We start from the raw sequence: 17,666 nt of genomic DNA on the forward strand, positions 1-17,666 counted from the left end.
CAATCTTTTGTAAAATGTAAATGGTTTTAACATCCTTACTTCAAATTGCTCGACAATGAAAATTTGGCTACAGAGCACAATCTTTCACGAACAAGTGCAAGAAGTAGACCTCGGCACTGAGTTAATGGCTCAAACAAGATTTAAGAACAAATAAAATTAGGAAAGCACTTTGATTTCCTGAATTTTGATAAAGAGAATACAAACAATGATAAGAGAGCCTTTAACCATAAGATAATAACACAAAGTAATACAAAACAGCTGGGAGAGCAGTAAGAAAATACGCTACCTTTAATTTTATGAAGTCTGTTAGAGCAGGCAGATTTGTGCCACAGGTTGCACCAAGCCTGAGCAATCTGCTGTATGTCTGCTCTAAACATTCCCCTTTGCTGTCAATTTTACTCATGGGAATATTTAGCAATGTTCACATATTGTTATTATGCTGTTAAATTAACAATGTCTCATCTTCAACAGATTTCAAAACGTAAATTGAAGGTAGAGTAAGCGTCAAATCTTATGAAAATAGGAGTATACTTGGCAATTTCTATGGGGACACGGTGGCTTTGGGAAGCACTAACTGCTTCCCAGGTATGACATTAGCTGTGTGTTTGCTTTGCAGTCAGAAAACAAAAGCTTTTATCTGAAAAAAGGATCAGAGCTCTAATAGTTGCTCAGATTTAAGACTAAGGGAAGGAGATACAGAGTTTTGTTGTTGGGAAACACATAGGGAGGGTTAGCTGAACTATAAAGACAAAAACTTTCTTCTGTTCATATTTTCTTGTTTTCCTGTTTTTTTTTCATTTTTATGTTGTTCAATAACACTATGTTTAAACATAAAAAACCCCGTAATTTCACTATAGTTTTCTCAAACTTTTTAGGTGCTTTCTCATAAAGCCATCTGAGAAGATTTTCTAGGAACTAGAAATAATTAAACTGCAGCATTTTGGCACAGAGTGAAGCCTAATGGTGATATTTCTGTAGTAGGCACACTAGAGCATTAATTCCTGATTGTTACTAAAAAACAGTTCAAAACTAAGAGTCCCAGAAAGACGACAACGCATTTAATGCATATATTTAAATATATAGCTGAAAACCAAACCAAAAAGACAACAAACCAAACCTACATGCACTTCCCGCTGCCCTTTGCCCAAACCAAACAAAACCCAACCACCTAAAGAGAACAAATACCAAATCAGCCATCCTGAAAGTGATTTCGGCCTGCAGACAACTTAGGAATTTGGAAATTTGAACTGAATCTGCCTATCATATAGAGAAAATACTGTTCTATAAACCAGCCTACATGACCCTATGAAGAAACCATTGAACGCAAAGGCTGCTGATCCAGCAGGATCCACCAGAACTAATTTCCTCAAACACATTTAAACATTAAATATTAAGAGGCTGCTATCATCTGAACTAAACTTGACTGAAGAGTTTAACTACCACGTTACCCAGAAGAGTCAGCTACGCTGTTGGGGTTCTGGGTCTCAAGGAGCAATCGCTGTAGCTCCTCCAGAATAAAACTGTCATGATAAAGAGCTGTGAAACAGCAGCGGTCGCTTTGTGACAGCAGGATATTAATGGAAATTGTTCCAAAAAAAGAAAATGAAACAAGACACTAATGCATTTGTGTTTCTGGCTTGATCTCAGTGGAAATGAAGAATGTGGAATCTTTCCAGCTGTCAATAATAGAAGAGAAAAAAAAGAAAAAAAACAAAACTAGAAAAAGAAAGATATTTAGAAGAACTGGTCTGCGGTTGGAAAACAAGTAAAGAAATACATTTTGCGGCCATCAATATACTTCCAAATGATGATTTCTAGTGATTTGTATTCTACAGCTCCTTTCTGTAAATGATTTGGAAGAAATGGCTGTGCTACCTGTGTAGATAGACTGGGCTATAGTTGCTGACAGCACGCTTTTAAAAGTTTGGTTTCCAGTCGGTCTCTTCAGACTTCTCCACCAATTAGTTTTGTAAGTACAATCCCTCACCAGCCTTTCCGACCTATCAGAACCACCAGTTCTCAGTCTGTTCATACGCATTTGTCTCCCATCATGCTTTCAAGTAAGTCTCAAATCTGAAACTCAGTGTCTTGGAAATTCCTCCTTTTCTTCAAGGTGGTCAAGTTTACTCTGCACCCTCTTCTCCAGCTGCATACAGCACACTCAAATATAATTTATGGGCCTTACCGTACCTACTAAGTTCACAGATTTGAGAATAATAAGTATTCTTTAACTGGTTTCTGCCTAGTGCCTGCTTCAGATCACAAAGAGAGAAATCATTCATGAATATCTAATTAAATTTGGCTACAATTTTAGCTGAAAAAGATAGAGGAGGAGGGAGAAGAGATTTAGAAAAGACAGAAACAGTAATTATTTCATTTTTCAAATGCTGAACCATTTCATTTGAAAGATTCTAAGTAAATATCTTCATCTTTCACTTTGAGGATTTGTCTCTGTTGGTTTTGGTGTTTTTTGTATTTCTTTTAAACCCACACTGAAAAACAGTTAAACAAAAAGGCTGAACCTTAAAATGGCAAAACCCTTTTTGCCTTAAAATGGCAAAAACCCCTATACACATTCTGTTTTAGAGTGAAATAATCCATACTGTTCTTCCTAACTAAATTTGCAAATTGAAAAAGTATTAATATCTTCTTCCTTTCTATGCCTTACCAATTGCCTTTCTCTTGTTCGTTTGTTTTGCCTCCATTTAACTCCCTAATTGCTTTTGTAGCAAGTTTTCAGCTACCCTGGAAATGAAGGCACCAAGAGTTGATGAACCTTGCACTGCAGGGTCACTAAGGATTTATATGCACTCCCAAACCATCCCAGTCCCAATTCTCATTCTCATCGCTTGACAGAATAATTCAGAGCCACCATTTACCCCTTGAGCTCTAACTCCCCAAGCTTTCTCCTCTTGACTCTGGAAATTATGTTTTCAGAAACCTGAAGCTCACAAAGTTTCACATATTTTACAACTTTTCCTGTGCGCTAGTCCCTATAACTGGCAGATTCATGTCAAGTGAAATAATTATCCACCTCTTTGTGGGAACAAGTTATTAAAAAACATGCTCAAAGACTGTGTCACACCTCATTACAGTGTGTATTAACTGAGGAGTTCGCCTCGTGTTTGGTGTGCGAAATCCTCACTGATTCCAGTAGAAAAAGTGATTTGTAAAAGCCAGAACAATTAGCACGGCCTATACATTAGAGATTTAATTAACTCAGTACGCACATTAAAGTCCAGATTTCTTAATTCTCCCCAGACCAGGTCAATTTGCCACTGGGCATTCACATTTTATTATTTGCTAACAACTGTCCCCCAGGTTTGGAGATTCAAGACCGAGAAGGGTGTTTCCAAACAAGGTCCTATTTCTTATGGAGGATTAAGACAAAACTGAACTCTTCTGTTGTTATTACAAATGGAAGTTTGGGGGCATGGTAGTTCATGGTAAGCCAGTCCCTCTTTGGTAGATTGGAAAAATCTAGTAACTGAGTAAACTCCCGAGCTTTTAGGGTTTTGGTATGTATACGTGCCTATACCCACACACTGCTATTTATCATTTATAAAACGTCATTCTCATTTCCTACAGCATTCTAGATTCTGCTCCAAAAGAAATAGAACATCAAGGACAAAGAGTCGCCTCAAACCAATACCAGTTCTATATTAAGCTGCCAATTCTCTTGTCTTTTGATTTATTAGGGTTTTTTTTGAGATCCCAGATATGCAAGATAAGGACCAGCTATCACTATAATCATAAAGATGCCATTATGTTTCTGCCTATATGTATGCATTTATTTATTTGTTTCACAAATCTTTAAATCTGACTAAAAGGAGAGAGAAGCTCAGTTACTGAAAAAAATCACACTGTTACAGCCCCACCATATCCAGCACAAATGCATACACAGGAAGGAAATACTGTAAATGAGCAATGCCTTGGTGGGGTGAGGCAAGGACTGAAGGGGCACTGAATGACAAACAGCACCCTACGCAGATGGAAAAGGTCACTGCAATAAAAGCAACCTAGGGAAATGCGAGCAAGTGCAGCACTGCTACAGGCTGGAGGAAAACACAGCATCCAAACAAACGGAACAGAGTAAGTGATGCAATTTCATTCACGTGTGAATGCCACAGACTGAGCTGTGAAAACATTTGGGGAGCTGACAAGATGGAACAGGATTCCCTCTATGCCAGGCTGTCAAGATACCTGAAAAAAAAAAAGCATTTATTCAGGCGAGTAATTAACTTTGAACAATAAATACTAACGTTCAAAGTCCTCAAGTTTTCTTTCTGTGAATCTGGCAGAAAAGTAAATTACATATAATTGTAATGTAATAACAAAGGCAATATTTTTGGTTGATTAGCTTATGTAAGAAGAATAATCCCTCACCGGTAGTTTTAATACTTAATTATCACAAATAAGATGGGCATTCCAAACAAGAAAGGAACTCATCAGTTCAAGATTTTCACTCCAAAATCCTTCCATCCCATAATCGTTAGAGTGGAATAAAGCCAGCTGGCCACAGGCGATATTAGGACAGACATGGTGAAAGTACAGAGCACCACCACAGACAGAACCCAGCTGAAATGCCAAGCTCAGCTCTGAATCCACCCCACAATATCAAAGCCTGTGAACATTTACTTGGCCTCCTAACATCACGCTCTTTCTGCAGGAAACGTTTGTAAATCTGCATAAAAATAAAGGAGCTGTTTAATGGAGGAACCACACACTTTCATGACATACACTGTAACAGTGGCTGCATAAGGCTATCGCTAAAGTTGAAACTGTAAGAAAGACAAAAACCTGGTCTACAAAAGCATGCATCAGCACAAGCCAGCAGAAGACGCAGTGATGCAAGCAAAGGAGTTCTTTATACAGTATGGCTTAATCCACTTGAGAAATTGGATTAGGAAGTTAAAGGAAAGCATATTTTTCTTGGGTGAGCTGTATTTTCAGTGGAGGGTTTCATCAATAAAGCTATACGCGCAAACCCTTTTAGTGTACGTAAGCCCAGAGGGAACAGGGCTGTTGCAGAAAGGGAAAAATATTGAGTCAAATGACAGAGTTCAGATTTCTTTCTCTTTATGCTGAAGGGATATAAAGGACATGCATGGCAGAACTGTCAGGCAAAGAGTCGGGCATGAATGGGGAAAAAAATAAGAGATAGTCCGTAATAACCACTGAGCACTTTCTCCCTCTATGTGGCGTGTTCTCCAAGTCCTGTACTTTTTAGAACAATACTGAACATCATCTAAACGAAAACAAGTCCTAATTTCTTTTTCTGGAATCATGCTTTATCTGAAGCTAAACTCAGTTCCTAGAGGTGATAGTGTGATCAATAGAAGATATATGTTTACAGATTTGCCTGATAAGATGCTAATATTTACAAGCATATAACACATAGTTATTACATAACTGTAAAACTATCCAAGTGATTCTATAACCAGGAGTAACTATGAAGTACTTGATAATTTCATAATTTATCATTTAAATAAAGCAGATGTGTATGGCTTTGCCTTATCAAAATTCGGAAACCTGTAAGACAAGATATTAAATCAGATGAAAACTGTCTCTTCGACTTCAAGGGTTTGTAACAACGCCCACTTGGATTTATAGAGAGAAAGATTTAAGTTATTAAACTTCTTGTTGTTCCAAAAAAAACAACCAAACAAGCAGAAACCAAACCACAGAACTTCCCCTGTACAAATACTGAAAAGAATTCTGAAGAAAATAGGTCCTAAATTTTAGGTTCACGATTTTATCACCTGTGAAGCCCAGGTGATACAATTATGAAGTTATTAGGACCACATCATTTTCAATAAAAAAGGAGGTAGAGTTCAGAAGATTCAAAATTCTGTATCAAAAGACAAAATTCTCTCCCACACAGCATGACTTACAGCAGAGAGCATTAGCATGAACCATTTTAGGTTTTTCTACACTAAAAGGAGAAACACAAACAGCATCTGGACTCAGCATACAAAAGACAAAAAAAAGGATGAAAAAGAGTTACTCTGCTTATGATTTTAATGCTACTGATACTACTTTTCAAGCAAGACACCAAGTCTAGACACCTATTCCCATGGCACAACAAAACAGAACAACAATATCTAGTCTTCGGTTTCAAATGTATGACATTGATCCGTGATCTCAAACCAGCTGCTGGCTGACAGTAAGGATGGGGAATGAGAAAAAACAAGGCCTGACTGGCCACGGTACCTAATTTGTTTCCTAACCATAGCGGTAGACATTAGAGAACAGCAGAGTAACACTTTGGAGAAATGGATAGTTGGAAAGTTGGCACCACAGCTGCTTTGCTGCACTGCTTTTATTGCTACAGAGGCTGCCAGCTTAACACATTTACGGGCCTTAAACTAAAACGACGGGAGAGCAGCTAAGAAAAATCTCTGTAGCTCTCAAAACCACAGCGAGTTTAAGAATACAGAAACAACATAATTAGAATCTGCTCTCGGTTTTACAGCTTTTTGTAGCACATTATCATTTTTAATACCATAATCTTCTGTTTGAGATTTGTTTGTCTCCTACAATTATGAATTCATAAATTAATAAATACAATGTCTCTGCAATTTCTTAATATCAAGAATCACATCTTCTGGCTGAAATTCAGACATCTGCTGACATTGTCGACATATGCTACCCAGATTAGCAGCAGCAATTATATCAGTAATAGTTGCAGCACCATAGATATAATGCTTAAGAAAAAGAACACCCTTCAGATTCAATGGGAAAACATAGCTCGTGCTGTTTCCTCCATCTCTAACTCCAGTCCAAAGCTCTAAAATTAGACTCAAGAATTGCAGTGGAATTAGAATGTGACCAGCCATTAAGGATTTACAGAATTTAAGTATTAAAAACAAATTGGGGAAAAAAAAATGGGCTGTTTAAAGATCTTGCTGCTAAACATATACACAGTTTCAAGCAACGTGCATAGAAAAGGATTATTGCTTAACATCTCAAAGCCAGTCTTCATAGCATAAACACTGGGAACCAACAGGGTTTAGTTTCTCTTCGATCTTACTGTAAAAGAGAAATCTTTATTGGACATTGTCACCTGGTGAAGAGAAGACTGAGAAATACATGGTGGTTTATGTTCTTCACCTTTATTAAGCATTAAGTCTTGAGGTCATCGAGTCACCTTCCCTGGAGGTGTTTAAGGGACGGGTGGATGAAGTGCTTAGGGCATGGTTTAAGAGAGTGTTAGGAATGGTTGGACTCGATGATCCAGTGGGTCCTTTCCAACCTGGTGATTCTATGATTCTAATTCTGCAAATGAGCACTGTTTTCTCCTACATCCATGGCAGAGCATAACAACCATGGGTGCCAAGGTAGGAAAAAAAAAGCCTCTATCACTGCAATTCTTAACAACAATAATAATAACAACAATAATAATAAAGTATACAGGAAAACATACGATTTCCTTTTATTTGCAAATAGAAATTAAAATGATAATCTGAACTGGGGTTTTTGCATTGTCATAAAACGTAATCAGAAAAAAAAATGTTGCTTTTAGTATTCCTAATTCAAAAAGAACAAACCAAAACCTTTCTGTAAAATTAAGTATTAATATTGCTCAAGAATCCTATGGTTATTTTCTGTGCAAGAGTGTTGGCAGGACCTCTACCACCTGCAATGACAGTGTACAAGCAAAACATGTTTTATGACCCCATACGGTGTGGATCAAGAAAGAATACCCATAAACCTCAGGTTACCATGAGAACATCACTGTGACTTTGAGCATAATTAAGTCTTATCATTTTAATAGACAACACCGGGGAACTGCAAAACCTCTGAGAGCATGGAGTCTGGAATGGAGTCATCTGCATCTTCCGTTGGGATGCACAAGTTGCTACCACAAAACAACTCCCTAAGTTCTGGTCAGCCTGATTCTATATAAAGTACCAGTGAGTCTTCCACACCTCTAAAACTTACTAACTGCTGAAACTGTTACGAGTGGATATTTTTGAGCATTTCTAAGGATGAAGACTTTTCAGTCTCTCTGGTCCAACTGTTCCAATGCTTGATCTCCCTTTACAGTAAAAAAAGTTTCTTCTTATGTTTAGACAGAATTTTCTATATTTCAATTTAAGCCTTCTGTCAGTGAACACCAACTGAGGAGAGCCTGTCTCCCTTATCCTGACTCTTCCCCGTTGGGATAAGATCCCGCTGAGCCTTTTCTTCTCCAGAATGAACAGTCTGCCTCTCTCAGCCCTCCCAGAGTATTAGATGCTCCAATCCCTCGATTACCTTAGTGGCTCTTCACTCAACGTGCTCCAGTAAGTGCCTCAGCACTGCAAATGCACTCCAGTCTGGAGCAGAGAAGCAGCATCACCTCCCTTGACCCTGATGGCAGTGCTGCAGCCCTACTTTTGCCCAGGGCACTTCGCTAGCTCATGGTCTATCTTTTGTCCTCTGAGATCCCAGGTGCACTTCTGCACAGCTGCTTCCCAGCTGGTAAGCCTCAGCATGTAGTGGTATTTCTCCTCTCCAGGGGCAGGACTTTGCACTTCCCTTTGTTGACCATTAGATTCATATTCTGATAGAATATTTAATGCTCAATATTGAGCTTGGTTAATTGTGAATAATTCCTCCAGCAATCTAGCAACTGGCTATCACGCTGGGACCACTATGCACACGTAGATTTCTTATCTACAGTTTAAACCCATGATTTTCTGGCAACAAGACAAAGATGCTACTTAGTGATAGATCCAAACTTCTTTCTTTCTCCATTCAGTACGGGGTGATATTTAATCAACTGAAGGAAATGTAATTATTTTGCTATAGGATTCATTTACTTCTTAAAGATGACTGTCTTCTGTATGGGTTTGCATTGTACAATAGAAACTGGAAATACCTGTTTATTTTATGCCAGATTGTAGAGGGTTATAAAACATACACTTCCGAGCACTCTCAGCAGAGGATCTCAAATAAGCCCTCCAGCTACGGTGCATTAATGAAAGCTCTTGCTTCTTTCAGAAAAAAAAATATTTTTACATACTGTATTAAACTGGAAGGAGGTGGTGGTAATTATATATTAATAAAGATTAAAGCCTATAGACAGGTAATATCTGTTTAACACAGGAGATCCTTCCAGATATTTATACTCAACATAATGAATACTGATCATTTACATAATAAATTAACACAAGCAAGGGTTATTAGCATAAAGTCTTATTCTTCCCTTCCACTCTAACTCACAGACCATACTAAACAACAATAACTATTTTGCTCAAGCCAACCTATTTCTTTATTCTTCACTGCCAACAATTGCTTGTTAAAAAAATTAAAGCAAACCCTCTCTTCTAAGCAGCATCCAAACTCCTCTGAGGGTAAATACCATTACATTGAGCGAACTGCTTTATATTACTGTCTTTGAGCCAAAAAGACATGTTATCAATGAAAAAACGGGCATGATACCCCTCCTTTAGTTAGACTTCAGTAACCTCTTGGGAATCCTGACAATATCTAATGCACAGCTTAGGATTTTCCCAATTTCCAAATACTCTGAAAATTATTCTTCGTCTACTTTTGAACTGCTTGAGTGGTTGAAGATGATGAACGCATCCCTTTACGGATCCATTGCATCAAAAACTATTGTGCAAGTAAGTACATCCTATGTGCTTTACTCAGTTTGAAAAATCAAACAGTTCTCCTGTTGGGATTCCAAAATTTGGTTTAATAGGAACAAATCCTATATAACAAAGTAAGGGCAAAGCTGCTAGCAACAAAACCCCTTATCCTTTCTTCTATGTAAGGCTGGAAAACAGCCTGCTATAGTCTATTATGACTGAAACCATTAAAATGGCATTCCAAAAAGATGAGTCACCTTACATTATTTGAAAGAAAATACATACAATATATATGGGAAGGAGAAATAAACCTATTCTACAGTTAGCTGTAAGAAACCATCCTAGAAAATGGTGTGACAGGAATGACCTTCTTTTAAAGGGGAAAAAAAAAACCAAGACTAACTTTTGACGGATAAAGGTCTTATTTCCTTCTATAATATTTGTGTTTTTCAAAACACGATCAGCAGGTGCACCAGATTTCAAAAACCTCTTGTCCTTCATCACTTATAATTGTGTTGCATATTACATTAAAAAATACAAGCAGAGAAATGTAAGTGATGGGAGTTCAATTAAAAACCGCATAATATCCGTTGCATAGAAAATGATTCTGCAACTGAAATCAGGTTCTAATGAGAGAAAAAAGGAATACATTTTCACATATTTTTAATTACATAGAATTCCCTCAAACATGATTTTTAATAATATATTCCATTAGGTTAACATCATATTTAAAGAAAGCGCATTTTCTGATTTGAAGTCTGATTTTGAGCAATTATTGTGTCATTGTTCTGCAGTAGAAAGGTTGAATTCATTTACTGTGTGGTTATGCTAAGTTATGATTGATGTCGCTTCTCCAAATGATAAACCAATCACCCCGATGATGTAATGTCATTTTAAGAGTGCTATAATCACATTTCTCTCAAACTGGAAGCTCTGATGAGTTCTAACAAAGATTTATCGTAGATTAAAGGCCTTCATAATATCAACAATAGATTGCTCATTTGATGGAAGATTTGATTAGGTAATTTTTTTAGGCAAATGAGGTTTCCAGATATATCAAGATGGCTAATGTGAAGGGCACAGGGCAGTACATGTGGATGACTACCACCTCATATCCAAGACGACCCATCTTAAACTTGTTGAGGAGCTATCCAGTAATTGTAGAGGTTGAAGCAAGCGTTAAGTGTACAATCAGACAAACAAGAGGACACTTATTAAATAATGTAATCAGTAGGAGACTTCTGCAAATATTTCATCTTCGGCACTTAGGACTGTGATAGAAATGTTTAAAGAACCACCTAGAAACTGCTAGCAATATTTATTAATGATCAAAGATTATCTGGAATCTAAGCTTTAAATCCAAATATCATCAAATCTTCCTTTTTAACCCAACCCCAATTTTAAACAAAATATTTAATTTTTTTTATGCTTGCACAATGCCTGGATCTATGTTGCTAAGTTTTCAACTAAAAATAGATTATAAAGAAAAATTAAGACTTTTTTTTAAAAAAAAAATAATCTCAAAGCATGGTCCACCTTTCCATATCATGTAGATGGTAAATCCAACTCGAAAAATCTTCCAAGAATAAGGATGACCCAAAAATAAAATGGTGAGCTTTTCCAATTTAAGGTATATGTGACTATATGTTTTCTTATAAACTCTCTAAAAGAAACACAGTCAGAAATACACAATGAGATTGCTCGCAAAGGCTTATTCATTTCCATAGAATTTACTAAGTCCGGGAGAGCTCATACTTTCAAACACTCAGTGGTGATCAAACAATTATGCGTCTACAGTTAAAAACAAAAAATTCCATTTCTTATATCCTGAAAACTAAAAGTCTTTATGTATTATATGGCTGGTTAATAAAAGGAAATGGAATATTTCAGGGAAAAAAAGTTAAAAAGTAGAATGAACAAATCAGCCTTTTAATAACAATTCAAAGCATATCTGAGCATGTCACAAGGGTTCCTTGGGTCAGTCCACAGTAACAAGTGTGAAACAAAGCTTTTAAGGATTTAAAGAAATAATGACTGTTATTTGAAATGGAACAGAAAGAGCTTTTCCATCACGTTTTCACTTGTACTGCAGCTTCCTTTACTTGGCTTTATAAGAAAAACTATGCTGGCTCACTCAGTCTCCAACTATGAATATAAATACAAAGCACCAACTATTGAAGTATCCTCCAAGATTCTTCTTCTGGTTCACGTTCCCTGACCTCGATTTTCTTCCACTTAGCAACCCTCATTGCGTCGCCCTCCCATTTACTTTCCTGATTCCCTTTTAAATCCTTGTAAACTGATCCATCATGTCATTTAGACAACGTTCTCTGTTTTGTTCATTATTCCTTTCTTCAGCTGTCAACACTCACCTGATCCTGAGCTCCAAGATTAAGCATGCACACCCCCAACAACTCACTCCTGAATGGTATTAGTACATATAGTAATAATAATCCACTGCTAACCAGCAAACCAGAGCGGCTTTTCCCATGAATATCACTTCATGTTTCTCTGCCTGAATTTCCTGAATTAATCCAGTGGGTCCTTTCCAACCTGGTGTTTCTATGATTCCTCTGCCATTTTCTTGCCTTGTTATTTGGCCTCACAGGCTCCTTTGTGATTCTTCACAGTCTGATCTCATCCTCAGCACCTTACCATCAGCTACCTTTCTTACCCCAAAGCTCATTATCTTCTCCAGGTATCTTCACGGCCCGTGAAAACTCACTGAGGAGCTCCAGCTTCTGCTTACCCTGTGTTAAGAGTTCAGGTCCCTTAAAAGCAGCTCAGTGACAGATTTTGCTGAGAACCTTTTGAAAACACGAAGGCCCTTCACCAACCAGATACCCCTTATTCAGAAATGGCTGATCCCTCCAAACAACTCTTTAATGTTCCTAAGGCAGCACTACCCTCCACAGAAGATACACTGACTCGCCCAGGACAGAACGCACCCACTTCCCTCCTCCTGCCCATTGCTATAGATTCCACTGGGTTCCCCATTACAGATGAAGTGAGTTTAATGTCCGCAGCTCCTCAGATTCCCCTAAACCTCTTAAAAAAAAACCAAACAACAAACAAAACCAAATTGGTATCATATTTTCCACCCTCAAACCTCAAGTACCAAGGAAACATGGTCAACTTTGGATTTATTATGTCTTTGTGGATTGTATCTTATGTATCTGAGACAGCAACTGGATCATTGGGTGAAAGGATAATTCAGGATAGAAGGAACCCCAAGAGGTCCCTAGTCCAGCCTCCTGCAAGCAAAGGCAGCTCTGAGGTAGCTCAGAGTAGCTCAGGATTGTCAACAGCCTGTTCTTGAAAACCTCCAAGACAGACGTTACACAGGCTCTCCGAGCAACGTGTTCCAATCCAACGCTTAGGGAAAAAGTTTTACCTTATATCCACTCTGAATCATTAACATTTCAACTTTTGCTCATTGTGTCATCCTCTCACCGTGCACCACCAGCCACTGTTTAAAGAGCATTGTTTAAGGGTACTGCGTGCATCCACAAAGGCCATGGAGCTTCACACTCCATAGTATCTCCGATAGCGTGCGGAACTATATTGTTACTGGAAGTGTGACCTTGAGCAGATCAGAAACCATATATAAGATATAAACTTACAGTGCTTAGTTAAACATACAGAGACTGTGGTGCAGATATTCATGTTCAAAAAAAACCCAAACAAACAAAAAAAAAAAAGCAAAAAAAATAAAGAAAAGGAGCTTTAATAGCCCTCTTGTATTTTGCTTGCATTTCTAAAAAGGGACTGCATCTTCATTCTTCAATTTTTGGCTGTCAACATGAAAAATCAGCATCTGGTAATTAAGGAAAAACCACAATGAACCACCCAAAACAAACAAACAAAAAAAGCCCAACAAAAAACCCCTAAGCACTACAGATTATGTGACTGATAGCAGAGCTGCAAATGTTTTAAAATGGTGGCCTGAAAGACAATAATTAATTTGCTGCAAAATAGCAGTATCTTAGTTAAACGTGACATTGGGAGTATAGAAACAGACACATGCTGAAACAAGGACAGACACAGAATGGCAGAAGCAACACACATCTTTAGATACCGAACCTCATCACTCGCATGAGCTACCGCACTAGCCCAGGCAGAATAAAGAACCATCGTGGGTACGCCTCTCTTACCAGATGTATCAAGGAGCAGGAGAACTACTTCAAAAAATAAATCTCTGATGACAACAATTTAGTAATATTTATAAGCGGTAATATACTGCTTGTAACATTCCTGAAAGTAAAAAACTCTCTACAGTAAAACGAAAGACTAACGTATACAATGTATGGTATTTCCAAAAAAGTTTCCATGAACTAGAACAGTAAGATTTTTGTTTGCCTCATTTCCATATATGCAAGAACACATTTACAAAAAAAAAGGAAATGCATAAAGCTGGCACAAACATGTCACAAACAAACTCCGTATGTTTGCAATTTTCTTACCACTGCTGGAAGTCTGCTGTGGCCCTGAACACGCTCTTAGCAGATATGAGTTAGGAGAGAACTCCTCATCGGGATTGGTGTCCATGATTTGATGGGACGTATTGCTGTCTAGCAATGGCATCTGGCAGCTAACTGGTGGAGGATTATGAGAACTGGGCAGCTGAGCAGATGGGAGAAGGCTAGACGAGGATGTAGGTGGAATGGGACGACCTGGGGAAGAGGACACAGGGATCAAAGATCAGTAATGAATGTAATGAAAAAAAACAAACAGACAAGTAATTTCACTGTATCTGTCCATTGTCACACACGATTCCTGCTGCACAGAGCCACAAAATCGCTCCACTGGTAAAAACTTGTCCCTTTGTACCATATTCAAGGCACTGCGAGCAGCTATGTTGTGAGCTTATTCCAAAAATCTCTCCGTAGTATCAGCTTGTAACTGCTCAGGTGAACAGATGCTGAGTGAACGAGAGCAACTGCACACCGCTGGATGGGGAACGCTCCGTTCTGCTGGGCACGGACACACAGCAGCCAAGCGGTGCGAGGTGCCAGCTGCCTTCTCAGGCGCTGCAAAATAAAAGCCCATCATCTACATATTGTACCGGAGGAATATTCATAAAAATAGTTCATTTGGCCAAATAAGACCAATGAGGTACGGGACTATATAGAGTTGGTTCCTGGAATTCCAACACGTTTGTAATCATATCTTAAAATACTGGTGGTTATGTGATATTTCTTATATATATGTTCATATATACAGTGGGTTTTTTAACCAGAGAAATTGCTCCAGTAGATGATTCTATTAGAGGCACATAACAAGAACAACATGAAAACCATCTCCAAGCTGAAGTTCTTCCTACATTGTTGTAGATGTCTCCAAAACCCACTGACGGATATGATAGGAAGCATAGGGGACAGCAGGACTGAAAAGGAATTATTCCATTGCAGAGATGGGCTAAGTTGGAATATTGGTTGGAAACTCTTAAGCTTTCCTGTCCTTTCACTCGCATTTCTTTCTGCGCTGGTGCTGTAGGGACAGAATTTCCTGCCCAGCTCACCAGACAGGTTGATTTTAACTCTGCAACCTGAACCTTAATGTACCTCAGCCCACTCTAACAACATATTTTGGTCAACTGAACTGAAAAAACGGTCACAATTGTTTATTCTTTGGTTTTGCGAACTTTCCTCTCATAACTTTACATCAATCCATTCCACCAAATGCAAACACATGAAAACAGTTTTGGGTTGGTTTTTTTTGCATTGCCCATTAGGATATGACCAGTTATAGGTAGGAGAAGAAAAAGAGAAATGAGCATTCTGATCTCTGGGAGTTTATTTAGCGCACTGGAGAAACTATTCATGAATAATTTATACATCAGAAAATATAACCTCTGTGATACTGCCAAAGTTTGTGGGGCAGAGAGAGATCTGCTGGACGGTAGCTACAAATGTTAAAACACAGCAAAACTACATAAAATGGCACCATCCTTGTTTCCGCCTTTCTTAAAGAAACAGTAGCAAAGTAATTACACACTGGCTTTCTAATTACTTACATCGTCATTTCTGAAATCAAGAATCCCTCACTTTCTATGAATTACACCATGGTCTATATCATCAGGTAATCCTCTAGAGTCACCATCAAATTCCAAAGGTAAAAAAAAAAAGAAAACTAAGAAAATTTAAAAATTCTGACCCTATAAATTATATTTGGGAAGCAGCAATCAACCAAAGATACCCATAAATACTAAAAAAAAAAACCCTTTCACTGCATGGTACCAGTAAATAGCATCAACTACTTTCTCACCTTCAAAAAGTTAGAAATTATATAAATATCTGGAGATAGGCAAGTGACTATTATGCTTATTTTTATTATACTTTTAGCACTGGATAAATATATGATAAGACTAAATGATCAAGTTATCATAGGACAGCAACGGGTTTAAGCTGCTCTACAGTAACCCCCATCTACAATCTTTTATGCTACAGAAAATTCAATACGCATTGAATATTTTCATTGTGGGCTTACATTTATGAGGAAATAATTCTAATATTGATGACAGAAATAATTACTGTTTTTATTCAAGATTATGCTATTCTTATGAAATACTACAGTGAATATGCTTAACATTCAAGGGAAGTGACTGAACAAAACCAGGTTCTAATTATTTCTTTGCAATGTGTTAGAAACAAGCAGAGAGGCTGAGGTTTGACAGACCTCAAACAGGAATATGACACTATGCCCATTGTGTGCATTTAATTTTCACATATTCTGGCTCTGCTTCTTTAGTGTATCACATGGAAATATATTACTGTATTATTAAAGTGTTGAATGTGTGAGGTTATGAGATGAAGGGAAAAAGATTTTTCCTTCCATGCAAACTGCAGATGGTATTTCAGAAAAGTTTAGGTAAGTTTTTACAGAATACACTGAAAGAAATTAAAACAACCTAAGAATTCTTTTGCAAGGAAAGCTAATCACATCATTACCTTCATGAAATGATGCAGCCCAAATCCCTGAAGACAAGGTAAAATATCTAATTACTACAGCTCTGTTCCTCGCTTAGAGGAAACAGAAGGTATCAAGTTCTTAAAACATTACATTATTTTAGTGGGAAGTCAGCTCCTAGGGAAGATTTGTCCATAAGCATGTATTAATGGAAAAACACAGAACCTACTGCCGATCCGTCCTGTGGTTAGATTTTTCTAATAAGCTGCCAAATGTGATTAAATCTTTTCTTGTAGTTGGGGCATTCTCAGCCTTTCAACTCAGTTTTTGTCGAGTTCATTTTTGGGACCTACTGAACTCTCACTTCAGTCTTACCCTCTACAACAGTGGGGCTCTACCAGAGCATCTTCCCTCTCTATGGCTTTCCACCCTCAATCCTTGAAAAACACAGCACAACTTAAGGTACCTGACCTTTTGTAAAATTTGGTAGGAAGTGAGTTGAAAAATTACTGAAGAGGAACAGAAAAAGATCCTATTAAGCTTTGTTGCCTTAGGAAATGAATCTAAGGGGTAACCATCTGCAGTACCACAGCTGAGAGAATGGTCATGAAACTACTGAAGGGAATTGAATGTATGCAGCTAGGCTATAAAGAGCATGATAAATGCAATTTATTTGCTACTATATACTCTTAAGTTCAAAATAACCTGGTTAATTCATACTGTTCAACACTAATATCTTGGTCAACTAAGTTCAATGCATTATTGGACCATTTAAAATAGCAGACTAAGTTTTACAGGTTTTATAAACCTGAGCTTCTTGCCAGACCTGTTCATTTGTCTGTAGATACCTTCCAGCTTTATTTTGAAGCCCCCATCTTTTGAAACGATTCTAAATTTCCACCTCTTCACAATGGGACTTGCAATACCCTACAGTACTATAAAACATACTATGATGTATGGTAACACCAGTATTTTGTTACATTGCTGTTTTCAACAGTTAAATCCATGAAGTAAATAGGGTTTTGCACAATTTGTGTCTACTCTTCATATATTAATATGATAAAACCTCTACGAATCAGATCTTTATCCACTGACAGAAACCCTATGTAACGGATACTTTACTTCTGTTGACAGCAATAACGTAATTGTGTAATATACCCAAAGAAACATAAACCA

At 37.6% G+C, this 17,666-nt stretch overlaps 1 protein-coding gene across 20 annotated transcripts in view; it reads right to left on the reverse strand.

The window, feature by feature from the left end:
• TENM2 (teneurin transmembrane protein 2) overlaps window positions 1-17,666 on the reverse strand; it is a 961,638-nt gene that overhangs the window by 216,838 nt on the left and 727,134 nt on the right. For 17 of the 20 annotated variants that reach the window (XM_054079360.1, XM_054079361.1, XM_054079368.1 and 14 more), the window contains one exon: window positions 14,045-14,254. The exons of the other annotated variants lie outside the window; for them this stretch is intronic. In XM_054079360.1, coding sequence (XP_053935335.1) covers window positions 14,045-14,254 — 210 coding nt within the window. The remainder of the gene's footprint in view (window positions 1-14,044; window positions 14,255-17,666) is intronic. 20 annotated transcript variants of the gene reach the window in all.

The sequence above is a fragment of the Cuculus canorus genome, chromosome 14, assembly GCF_017976375.1.
Source record: "Cuculus canorus isolate bCucCan1 chromosome 14, bCucCan1.pri, whole genome shotgun sequence".
Taxonomy (NCBI): domain Eukaryota; kingdom Metazoa; phylum Chordata; class Aves; order Cuculiformes; family Cuculidae; genus Cuculus; species Cuculus canorus.